This window comes from Oncorhynchus masou, chromosome 28 (genome assembly GCF_036934945.1).
Source record: "Oncorhynchus masou masou isolate Uvic2021 chromosome 28, UVic_Omas_1.1, whole genome shotgun sequence".
Classification (NCBI taxonomy): Eukaryota; Metazoa; Chordata; class Actinopteri; order Salmoniformes; family Salmonidae; genus Oncorhynchus; species Oncorhynchus masou.
Genome location: NC_088239.1, coordinates 12,242,807 through 12,255,567, shown reverse-complemented (window position 1 = coordinate 12,255,567; position 12,761 = coordinate 12,242,807). Strand labels below are relative to the sequence as shown.

Genomic DNA, 12,761 nt, shown 5'->3' with positions numbered 1-12,761 from the left:
ATTTTTATCAAAACAGTTCTGTCATTTATTGCAATTTGATTTGAATCAATATGTACATTTTATTTACAGATATGAACAAGTCAAAAGTTTCCACTTTCAACTCCTGAAAGCCGTATTTGATTAGTTAGCTATTGAATACCTGGTTTCAGACCTGGACTTGTGGAGCCAGATTAACAAACTCTCAGTTCTTAAGGAAGGTCAATAATAAGTCATGAGTAGGTGCTTAATTATCTTGGTGGGTGAATCCTAGGTCTCCTGTTGGGCACAAGATTGTTACCCCTCTGAGCTAAAGCTAACACCAGTCTTTTTAAACACGGTTACTCACAAGAGTGTGGATCACCAAACCACTTCCATTGTTTTTGTAGTAATACAATAAGGTCATTGGTTCCAGAGATTTCTTCATTAGTCCTACACCTTGACAGCATAAAAAATGTTTAAAAAAACCAACATTTACATGTATATTATACACTGAGTCCACAAAACATTATGAACACCTGCTCCTTCCATGAAATAGACTGACCAGGTGAGTCTGGGTGGAAGCTGTGATCCCTTATTGATGTCACTTGTTAAATCCACTTCAATTAGTGTAGATGCCCACAATGCCCACTGGCTGCAAAGGGGATGGATTCATTTAGGGGGCATTAAGGCCACACAAAGGCCATGGATTCATTTAGAGGGCATTATGGCCACACAAAGGGCATGGATTCATTTAGAGGGCATTATGGCCACACAAAGGGCATGTATTCATTTAGGGAGCATTATGGCCACACAAAGGGGATGGATTCATTTAGGGAGCATTATGGCCACACAAAGGGCATGGATTCATTTAGAGGGCATTATGGCCACACAAAGGGCATGGATTCATTTAGGGAGCATTATGGCCACACAAAGGGCATGGATTCATTTAGGGAGCATTATGGCCACACGAAGGGGATGGATTCATTTAGAGGGCATTATGGCCACACAAAGGGCATGGATTCATTTAGGGAGCATTATGGCCACACAAAGGGGATAGATTCATTTAGGGGGCATTAAGGCCACACAAAGGGGATGTAGCCGGGAAATTCGAGGCATTATCAAGTGCTTGTCAAATTGTGAATGAGAGACTGATGAAGTGTGTACATCCTGCACAGAAAAACAAAGCAGAGCTCATGCCTTTAATGCAACTTTTTTTCAAATCATCATTAGAGTCGCATCATGCAGCCGTAAAATGTATAAGAAATCAATACATATAGCCCAACATTTGTATCACAACTAAAGTTACACAAATAACTCTAAATGAAGCATATGAGAGTACTGTACCTGATTCTTTGTTAACCTCTCAACACAGAATAGCACCATGTTATTATTATTCAGCTTTGTTCCATTAGCCCATTGTTCAATTATATTCTTCATATTATAAAATATAAAATGATGCCACGGATTCTAAACAAATCTTGTCTGCTAAATGAACCAGTGTAGCCCACAGACATATGGCACAGCCAGATCAGGACCTAACATAAGGACAACTCAGACTATGCTATTCTGTTCTTCTGAAATAGTCTACATTTTCTTCATATCATGTTTCTTTAGAACACTCAAAAATAAATACTGGATTTACTGTGATGGTTTAGGCTATATTACATGGATTTATTCCATTTGTAAAGGTCTGCATCAGTGTCTTGAAGGAAGTGGAAGCCAGGAGATGCTGTATGTGTTTATGTTAATTAACAGTCAATTACCGTGAGACAGGCAGTTATTTGCTTGACAATCACCAGCTGACAAAATTTCATGACCGCCAAAGCTCTACATGAGACTACTGAGAAACAACCACAAGGGCAGATGAGGATCACAGTCCTCCAGGTTCCAAGTCTATGGCCCAGTTCCAATACTTAACACCTACCCAGGAAGACCGTGGACGATTGTTTGGAGTAGGTCGTAGCAGTAGGTTTTGGACAGGCTTCGCTCCTCTCGTGGTTTAATGGTACACTATCCACCATTTTCAATTCAATTCTCCCTCGGCCACTGATCAGTCACTTCCTGAACCGACAGGTTGTCCTCCTGCCGTAGGGGGTTATGGGTAATGGAGTTTACTGAGGACGCCACTGACGAATGGCTGACACTTTTGGAGGAGATGGAACTCTGGAACATCGGAGCTCTCTCATTGGCCTGTTCCTGGACGGGGCTTCCGAACGCATCGTCTGGCCCCTCCCCCTCGTTGCCTAGAGACGTCTGGCTGACATAGACGACGATGACGTCAGCATTGAAGTTCATCACCTGACCACTAGAGATGAAGGTGGTGTTGTTGTTCCCCGTCACCTGACCTGAGTGTGAGAGAGAGAGAACAAGAGAGAGAGAGAGAACGAGAGAGACAGCAAGAGAGAGACAGAGAGAATGAGAGAGTGAGAGAGAGAGAGAGAATGAGAGAGAGCGAGAGAGAGAGAATGAGAGAGAGAGAACAAGAGAGAGAACAAGAGAGAGAACAAGAGAGAGAGAGAATGAGAGAGAGACAGTGAGAGAGAAAGAGAGAAAGAGAGAGAGAATGAGAGAAAGAGAGAGAATGAGAGAGAGACAGAGAGAGAGAATGAAAGCGATAGAGAGAGAGAACAAGAGAGAGACAGCGAGAGAGAGACAGAGAGAGACAGAGAGAGGTAAAGGGGTCAGTTTAGCCAGCATGTTAGGGGCAACCCCAGATGACTAATAGCCAGTGGGCGTGATGATGATGGTGCACAGTGACCACAGAAAGACCGTGGTTGGCTGCGGTACCTTTGACCATTGTCCTGGTCAAGGACATCCTAACCATATCCTTGAACATCAGGGTTTCAGTGTGACAAGCAGTTTTCATTCCATGTGAAAATGTCCAAATTTATTCAAAGCACCACTTAGACAGAGAAGTACAGTTGTCAGAACATTATCACAGACGACATGTCCTGTTCACTACAGAAACAGATATTGTCATTAAATCTGACATTATACAGTGACAAAGAAAGTGAACCCCCCTGGATTTATGCATACATTTGTAGTGGAATTTGATCTGATCTTCATCTTAGTCACAACAATAGACATTGTGTGCTTAAACTAATTACGCACAAATTGTTGAATTTTTCTTGTCTATATAGAATACATTATCACAGATGACATGTCCTGTTCACTACAGAAACAGATATTGTCATTAAATCTGACGTTTTACAGTGACAAAGAAAGTGAACCCCCCTGGATTTATGCATACATTTGTAGTGAAATTTGATCTGATCTTCATCTTAGTCACAACAATAGACATTGTGTGCTTAAACTAATTACGCACAAATTGTTGAATTTTTCTTGTCTATATAGAATACATCATTTAAACATTCACTGTGTAGGTTGGAAAAAGTATGTGAACCCCTAGGCTAATGACTTCTCCTAAAGCTATCAATGAGACGAGATTGGAGATGTTGGTTGGAGCTGCCTTGCCCCATAAAAAACACTCACAAAATGTAAGTTTGCTATTCACAAGAAGCATGGCCTGATGTGAATCTTCTCTCTTTTACAAAAGAGATCTAAGAAGACCTAAAGTTAAGAATTGATGACTTGCATAAAGCTGGAAAGGGTTACAAAAGTATCTCTAAATGCCTTGATGTTCATCAGTCCCAGTAAGACAAATTGTCTATAAATGGAGAAAGTTCAGCACTGTTGCTACTCTCCCTACGAGTGCCTGTCCTGCAAAGATAACTGCAAGAGCACAGCGCAGAATGCTCAATGAGTTTAAGAAGAATCCTAGTGTCAGCTAGACTTACAGAAATCTCTGGAACATGGTAACATCTCTGTTGACGAGTTTACGATACAGAAAACACAAAACAAGAACAGTGTTCATGGGAAGACGTCACGGAAGAACCCACTGCTGTCCAAAAAAAACATTGCTGCACATCTGAAGTTTGTAAAAGTGCACCTAGATGTTCTACAGCGCTGCTGGCAAAATATTCTGTAGACAGATGAAACTACCGTTGAGTTGTTTGGAAGGAAAACACAACACTATGTGTCGAGAGAAAAAGGAACAACATCAAAACCTCATCCCAACTGTAAAGTATTTGCTGCCCCAGGGCCTGGACAGATTGCTATCATCGCCGGAAAAATTAATTCCCAAGTTTATCAAGACATTCTTTTAATTTAACCAGGAAAGTCAGTTAAGAACAAATTCTTGCTATCTGTCCGGCAATTGAAGCTCAACAGAAGTTGGGTGATGCAACAGGACAACGACCCAAAACACAGAAAAAAATAAAATAATGGCTTCAACAGAAGAAAATACACCTTCTGGAGTGGCCCAGTCAGAGTCCTGACCTCAACCCGATTGAGATGCTGTGGCATGACCTCAAGAGAGCAGTTCACACCAGACATCCCAAGAATAGTGCTATTTTGTAAAGATGAATGGTCCAAAATTCCTCCTGACCGTTGTGTAGGTTTGATCCGCAAATACAGAAAACGTTTGGTTGAGGTTATTGCTGCCAAAGGAGGGTCACCCAGTTATTAAATCCAAGGGATCACATAATTTTCCCACCCTGCACTGTGAATGTTTACACAGTGTTTTCAATAAAGACATGAAAATGTATAATTTTTTGTGTGTTATTAGTTTAAGCAGACTGTGTGTCTATTGTTGTGACCTAGGTGAAGATCAGATTTCATTTTATGACCAATTTATGCAGAAATCCAGGTATTTCCAAAGGGGTCACATATGTTTTCTTGCCACTGTAACTTCCAGCTACTGTAGCATCAAGCCTTGCAGCCAGACACCACACTGAGCCATCGGAATATTCAAATGAAGAGGAACAAACTTCCATCTGTTCCCTTATTTCCATATTCATAGATCACACTACTGATGGCATTTATAAACACGATCGGAAACTTACAGACATCCATGTCTGATGTCGTCTGCTGCCCATTTCAACACACCTCTCTCTCTCTCTCTCTCTCTCTCTCTCTCTCTCTCTCTCTCTCTCTCTCTCTCTCTCTCTCTCTCTCTCTCTCTCTCTCTCTCTCTCTCTCTCTCTCTCTCTCTCTCTCTCTCTCTCTCTCTCTCTCTCTCTCTCTCTCTCTCTCTCTCTCTCTCTCTCTCTCTCTCTCTCTCTCTCTCTCTCTCTCTCTCTCTCTCTTTTTCTTTCCTTCTCTAGTTCCTTTAAAAGAAACGGTTTAGAGGTGCATCGAGACCCCAGACTTTCACTGAGTCACTCTTCACACATTTTTATACACACAGACACACACGCACACATTTATCATAACATATGTGTCAGTGTCTGGAATCACATCTGAAATAATTGACTGGAACTGTAACACCAGTCTGGCCAGGAATACCTGCTGTCTCTGTGTACTCTGTTTAGAGTTGAACTACCCTAGGGAGGCAGATAACATAAACCGTACACATGGCATAGTAAGAATAGAAAAAACTATCTGACCACACGATTGTGAAACATTTCAGTCTGAAGTGGCTTCCTCTCTTCATGTCCTTTCCTTCTTCCTTCCTCATGTGATCATGTGATCATGTGATCATGTGGAAGAGGTGTCCTTGCTTCGCTCTCTGTACTATTCTCACCCATCCTGCAGCTCTTTGTGAAGGAGAGGAGAGACACAGAGAGGAAATCTCAATAGACTGTTGAGATGCAGCCCCTGTCTCTCCCTGTCTCTCTGAGGTGTGATCCCATGTTTACCCTCTGAGCGGGAAGTCCAGTTGATTACATGTTATTACTGCATTATGGGAAACTGTGTTTATTTGCTTACTACTGCCTTGGGGCATAATTCAAGTACACAGTGATTGATGAGAGTTTGAAAGTGTGTGAGTCTGGGTATTACTCAAGGGCTGTGTATTCAGAGCACATCTTGTTTCAATTACACCTGTGGTCACTTTGAATAACCCTGTGGAACTCTGGGTAAACAGGAGTGTTGTGTGTAAGCTCACAATCCGAGAGTTAAACACCCACCCATGCACACACACACAACCACACACACACACACACACACACACACACACACACACACACACACACACACACACACACACACACACACACACACACACACACACACACACACACACACACACACACACACACTGAATGTTACAGCGTGTAATCACTGGCTCATCACACACATTCCTACTGTGTGTGGTCCTTAAGACAACAGGAGGTCATTAGGTGGAAACCAATACATACAGGAACAAGGAACAACATTGAGATTTCAGAATCACCTTTTCACAGTCCTATACAATAACCCAGGTCCAATAAGCCAGGAGAAACACCAGTGGATATGTGTATCTTTCCTCTTTAACAATGGTTGGAATGTATAATGACACGTGTATTTAGCCTTTTTCTTATGAGTGTGGAACTGCTAGAACTCTGCGCTGTATCTACCTGAGGTGAGTGCTGGTTCCGTGAGTTGACTCTGGAGGCTCTCAGGGGCACAATCCAGCTCCGAGCCCACAGACGAGAGCTTGTTTCCCCCAATGTCCCTCCAAGAAAGTCCCTGGTTTTGCTCACTGCTGGAGGCTTCAGAGGTCAGCTCGGACTGCCGGTCCCCCACAGTTACAGAGGTCACCGAGGGGTAAGGAGATATTGCGGAGGTCAAAGGGGGCGTGGCTTTTGTGGTGAGGGTGGAGCTTGTGCTCAGTCTGTATAGCTCCTCCCCTTTCCCCTGTGAGCTGTCAATAAACTGACCTTTGACCTCTGACCTGACTTGGGTCAGCGGCGGGTAGAGGTCACATGAATGGTCAGCGGGGGAGAGAGAGGAGGAGGTGGGAGAGAGGGAGAAGGGGGAGAAGGTATGGCTGCTCCTCTCAGAGCTCTTCACTTGCAGACCCTCTACCACCTTGGCCCTCTCCCTCCCTCCATATTTCCTTTCATCCTTCTCTCCCCCCTTGCTCTCCCCCTCTCCTCCACAGGAGCAGGTTCCGAGGGTTCCAGGGTTGACAGCCTGGCTACAGTCTTCATTATCCCCTACCTCTAATGGTTCCCTGACAGACAACACACACACACAGGAGCCAGCCCACAGTGGAGACACACACACATCCTCTGGTACAACCTCACACACACCATCCTCAGAAACCTCCTCTGCCTCCCCCGACCCCTCACTCCCCACCCCCTCATCCTCCTCCTCCCTCCTTTCCTCCTCCATCTCTTTGGTGGGTGGCAGTTTGACCCGGTCACCAGGTGTAGCTGTAGGACAGGTGTGTGGGGTTTCTGAGGGGCTGTGAGCCAGGCCAATAAGACAAGTTGTCTCACGCAGAGTGCCGCTCTGACCCTCTAGTCCCCCTCCCACGACGCCACTGTGGTAGAGAGGGGCCAGAGTCTCCTGGAAAGAGAGACAGACAGATTAGACTATTTGTAAACTGTTAATGCGTGTCATCTTGACCACTAAAGAGAGTCTACCTTACCTGCTGTATCCTGGTCCTTTTCAGATTCTGGACACATGATCGTAAATTCACTGTAAGACATAAGAGGATGACATTAGTCAGTCATTTCGCTCATTAGTCAGTCATTTTATGCCAAGACATATTTCTATATAAGCAAAATTCCCTCAACATCATGGTCATACATAACAAATGTGATCTCTGCCTCAGGTACCTGAGAGTAGTCGAAGTTTTTCCTTGTAGCAGAAGAGCAGGAGGATGAGGAGACAAAGGACAGTGATGACTGACAGAACCCACAGTAGGACCCAGGAGGTAGAGGCACCAGAGAGATGGGGTCCACATACAGCATCAGTCTGGTCGCTCCCAGTCTGCTTGTCACTCTTCCCCAGACTGTTACAACTGGGAGAAGAAAACACAGGGGAGGAGAGGACACAAGGGGAGGAGAGGACACAGGGGAGGAGAGGACACAGGGGAGGAGAGGACACAGGGGAGGAGAGGACACAGGGGAGGAGAGGACACAGGGGAGGAGAGGACACAAGGGAGGAGAGGACACAGGGGAGGAGAGGACACAGGGGAGGAGAGGACACAGGGGAGGAGAGGACACAGGGGAGGAGAGGACACAGGGGAGGAGAGGACACAAGGGAGGAGAGGACACAGGGGAGGAGAGGACACAGGGGAGGAGATGACACAGGGGGGGAGAGGACACATTGTCATTATTTCTGTTTTTAGCAATCCAGGCATTCCATCTCTCTTTATCTCTCTTTTTCTCTTTCTCTTTCTCTGCTCTCAATTCAATTCAATTTAAGGGCTTCATTTGCATGGGAAACATATGTTTACATTGCAAAAGCAAGTGAAATAGATCATGAAGAAAAGTTAAATAATCAATAAAAAATCAACAGTAAACATTACCCTCACAAGTTTCAAAGGGGAGTAGACACATTTCAAATGTCATATTATGACAATGTACAGTGTTATAGTGATGTGCAAATAGTTAAAGTAAAAAAGCAAAAATAAATAAACATAAATATGGGTTGTATTTACAATGGTGTTTGTTCTTCACTGGTTGCCTTTTTCTTGTGGCAACAGGTCCACTAGCATGTTACATGTGAAACAAGAGGGAAAAAACTCAAGACCACCTTCACACCACACAGAGATGCGTACAAAGCTCTCCCTCACCCTCCATTTGGCAATTCTATCCTCCTGATTCCTCAAGCAAAAACAAAAGCAGGAAGTACCAGTGACTGGCTTAATACGGAAGTGGTCAGGTGACGCAGATACTAAGCTACAGTATTGGATTACAGGCAACATCCGCACTGAGCTAAAGGGCAGAGCTGCCACTTTCAAGGAGCGGGATTCTAACCCGGACGCTTATATGAAATCCCGCTATACCCTCCAACAAATTATCAAACAGGCAAAGCGTAAATACAGGACTAAGATTGAATGCTACCACACCAGCTCCGGATGAGGCAGGGCTTGATAACTTTTCCAGACTACAAAGGGAGCCCAGCCGCGAGCTGCCCAGTGACACAAGCCTACCAGATGAGCTAAATTACTTCTATGCGCGGGTCGAGGCAAGCAACAATGAAACATGCATGAGAGCACAAGCTGTTCCGGACAACTGGGTGATCATGCTCGCAGTAGCCGATGTGAGCAAGACCTTAAAACAGGTAAACATTCACAAGGCTGCAGGGCCAGACGGATTACCAGGATGTGTACTCCTAGTATGCACTGACCAACTGTCATGTGTCTTCACTGACATTTTCAACCTGTCCCTGGCCGAGTCTGTAATACCTACATGTTTCAAGCAGACCCCCATGGCACATGTTCCCAAGAACACCAAGGTAACCTGCCTCAATGATTACCGAAACGTAGCACGAAACGTCTGCAGCTATGAGGTGCTTTGAAAGGCTGGTCATGGCTCACATCAAGGACCCAAGGAGTAAACAACTCCCTTTGCAACTGGATCCAGGACTTCCTGATGGGCCACCCCAGGTGGTAAGTGTAGACCACAACACATCTGCCATGCTGAACCTCAAAACGGGGGCTCTTCAGGGGTGCGTGCTTAGTCCCCTCCTGTACTCCCTGTTCACCCATGACTGCGTGGCCAAGCACAACTCTAACACATACACTCCACAGATCTGGGCTTTACAGAACAGTGCCCAGAAAAAAGCCATTGTTTAAAGAAAAAAATGAGCAAACACGTTTGGTGTTTGCCAAAAGGCAAGTGGGAGACTCCCCAAACATATGGAAGAAGGTACTCTGGTCATATGAGACTAAAATTGAGCTTTTTGGCCATCAAGGAAAATGCTATGTCTGGCGCAAACCCAACACCTCTCATCACCCAGAGAACACAATCCCCACCGTGAAGCATGGTCAAATCAAATCAGATCAAATTTTATTTGTCACATACACATGGTTAGCAGATGTTAATGCGAGTGTAGCGAAATGCTTGTGCTTCCAGTTCCGACAATGCAGTAATAACCAACAAGTAATCTAACTAACAATTCCTAAACTACTGTCTTATACACAGTGTAAGGGGATAAAGAATATGTACATAAGGATATATGAATGAGTGATGGTACAGAGCAGCATAGGCAAGATACAGTAGATGGTATCGAGTACAGTATATACATATGAGATGAGTATGTAAACAAAGTGGCATAGTTAAAGTGGCTAGTGATACATGTATTGCATAAGGATGCAGTAGATGATAGAGTAGAGTATATACGTATACATATGAGATGATTAATGTAGGGTATGTAAACATTATATTAGGTAGCATTGTTTAAAGTGGCTAGTGATATATTTTACATCCTTTCCTATCAATTCCCATTATTGAAATGGCTGGAGTTTAGTCAGTGTGTTGGCAGCAGCCACTCAATGTTAGTGGTTGCTGTTTAACAGTCTGATGGCCTTGAGATAGAAGCTGTTTTTCAGTCTCTCGGTCCCAGCTTTGATGCACCTGTACTGACCTCGCCTTCTGGATGATAGCGGGGTGAACAGGCAGTGGCTCGGGTGGGTGTTGTCCTTAATGATCTTTATGGCCTTCCTGTAACATCGGGTGGTGTAGGTGTCCTGGAGGGCAGGTAGTTTGCCCACGATGATATGTTGTGCAGACCTCACTACCCTCTGGAGAGCCTTACGGTTGTGGGCGGAGCAGTTGCCGTACCAGGCGGTGATACAGCCCGCCAGGATGCTCTCGATTGTGCATCTGTAGAAGTTTGTGAGTGTTTTTGGTGACAAGCCGAATTTCTTCAGCCTCCTGAGGTTGAAGAGGCGCTGCTGCGCCTTCTTCACGATGCTGTCTGTGTGAGTGGACCAATTTAGTTTGTCTGTGATGTGTATGCCGAGGAACTTAAAACTTACTACCCTCTCCACTACTGTTCCATCGATGTGGATAGGGGGGTTTTGATAATTAGCGGGTATCGGCCGGTTTGTGTAGATAGATTTTATAACGTCATATGTTTTTCCCTCAGCACCACAGGCCTTTTTGGGTTGGATGGTTTGTATTTTGTCCTGTAGTTCATTCAATGCAATTGGAGAATCCTGCAATTGGAGGTTCTGGTAGTCTTTAGTAGCTGATTCTAAGATTTGTAATTGATCATGTACAGTATATGTTTTTGCTGTTTGTTCTTTGTGTTAGAGCCAAAAATAAGTGGTTTATCCACACATCTACATATTGGATAGATAACGCTTCGTGTTGTTGTTTGTTTAGTGTTTTCCTATTTTCCCAGAAGTGGTTAGAATCTATGGATTCTTCAATTACATTGAGAAAATTTCTGACGTGCTGTTCCTTCTTTTTCCGTAGTGTATTTCTGTATTGTTTTAGTGACTCACCATAGTGAAGGCGTAGGCTCAGGTTTCCTGTGTCTCCATGTTTTTGGTTGGACAGGTTTCTCAATTTCTTTCTTAGGTTTTTGCATTCTTCATCAAACCATTTGTCATTGTTTTACATTTTCTTAGGTTGTCTGCTTGAACATTTAAGATATATTTCACTCTCTCTCTCTCTCTCTCTCTCTCTCTCTCTCTCTCTCTCTCTCTCTGCTCTCTCTGCTCTCTCTGCTCTCTCTGCTCTCTCTGCTCTCTTTCTCCCTCTCTGTTCTTTATATTGGTTCACCACAGAGCCAGGCAGTGGTAGAAGCAGCTGTGTGTTCCAGGGGAAGTGGTGCGGCATTAGTCAGAACACTGATGCGGTGGAGCTTTGGGCGCCTGCAGAACCCCGTTCCTGTCTCACTCAGGCACACTATTCTAAAAAATACGAGCACCCAGGGAAAAATATTTGTATGACGGGACATGGTGAACAGTATGTGGTGTGTGTGTTAACTCACTTGGTCCACAGACTGCATGGTTCCATAGAGGTGTTGGGAGAGAAATGTCCTCTCTTGCACGCAACACAAGTTCTCCTGCCCGACTCTGAGTTTAAAACACAAACAACAGAGGAGAAAGAGTAAACAACTGGACTGCTGACAACAGTCCAGTGTGTGGTTTTGTGTGTGTGTGTGTGTGTGTTTGTGTATATGCATTCCTGCATGTGTGTGTGTCGCTCTCTCACCAGTGTCAGTCTCCAGTCCATATCCTGGTCCACAGGTAGGAATCTTCTCACAGAACTCACAGTTGATGGGAGAACACTGTAAACCAGGTTTACACTGACAGGGTACTGCAGCCAGGCGGTTACTGGGCCTCACACGGTTAAAGCCCTTACCTGGGGGCCACACACAGGTCAGGAGTTAGAGGTCAGCAGACACCACAGACATCAGCATCTCCCAAAGGCTTTGTATAAAGTGTCAGACAAACACCAGTTGAAACTGACTAGAAAACAAAGCTTCAACAATAGACTACTGACTCCCCCAGGTAGACTCCACACTGCACCGAAACCAAGACCCATTCACCCAGCTAGACTACTGACTCCCCCAGGTAGACTCCACACTGCACCGAGACCAAGACCCATTCACCCAGCTAGACTACTGACTCCCCCAGGTAGACTCCACACTGCACCGAGACCAAGGCCCAGTCACCCAGCTAGACTACTGACTCCCCCATGTAGACTACACACTGCACCGAGACCAAGGCCCATTCACCCAGCTAGACTACTGACTCCCCCAGGTAGACTCCACACTGCACCGAGACCAAGGCCCATTCACCCAGCTAGACTACTGACTAACCCAGGTAGACTCCACACTGCACCGAGACCAAGACCCATTCACCCAGCTAGACTACTGACTCCCCCAGGTAGACTCCACACTGCACCGAGACCAAGACCCATTCACCCAGCTAGACTACTGACTCCCCCAGGTAGACTCCACACTGCACCGAGACCAAGGCCCATTCACCCAGCTAGACTACTGACTCCCCCAGGTAGACTCCACACTGCACCGAGACCAAGACCCATTCACCCAGCTAGACTACTGAC

The 12,761-nt window shown here is 45.0% G+C and overlaps 1 protein-coding gene across 1 annotated transcript in view; it reads right to left on the bottom strand.

The window, feature by feature from the left end:
* Positions 1-1,112: 1,112 nt before the first annotated feature.
* LOC135517163 (uncharacterized) overlaps positions 1,113-12,761 on the bottom strand; it is a 23,763-nt gene continuing 12,114 nt past the window's right edge. The window contains exons 4-9 of the mRNA XM_064941220.1: positions 11,904-12,053; positions 11,680-11,764; positions 7,566-7,750; positions 7,376-7,425; positions 6,357-7,293; positions 1,113-2,303 (exon numbers count right to left, since the gene is read on the bottom strand). Of these exons, the coding sequence (XP_064797292.1) occupies positions 1,987-2,303; positions 6,357-7,293; positions 7,376-7,425; positions 7,566-7,750; positions 11,680-11,764; positions 11,904-12,053 (1,724 nt within the window). The 3' untranslated portion in view covers positions 1,113-1,986. The remainder of the gene's footprint in view (positions 2,304-6,356; positions 7,294-7,375; positions 7,426-7,565; positions 7,751-11,679; positions 11,765-11,903; positions 12,054-12,761) is intronic.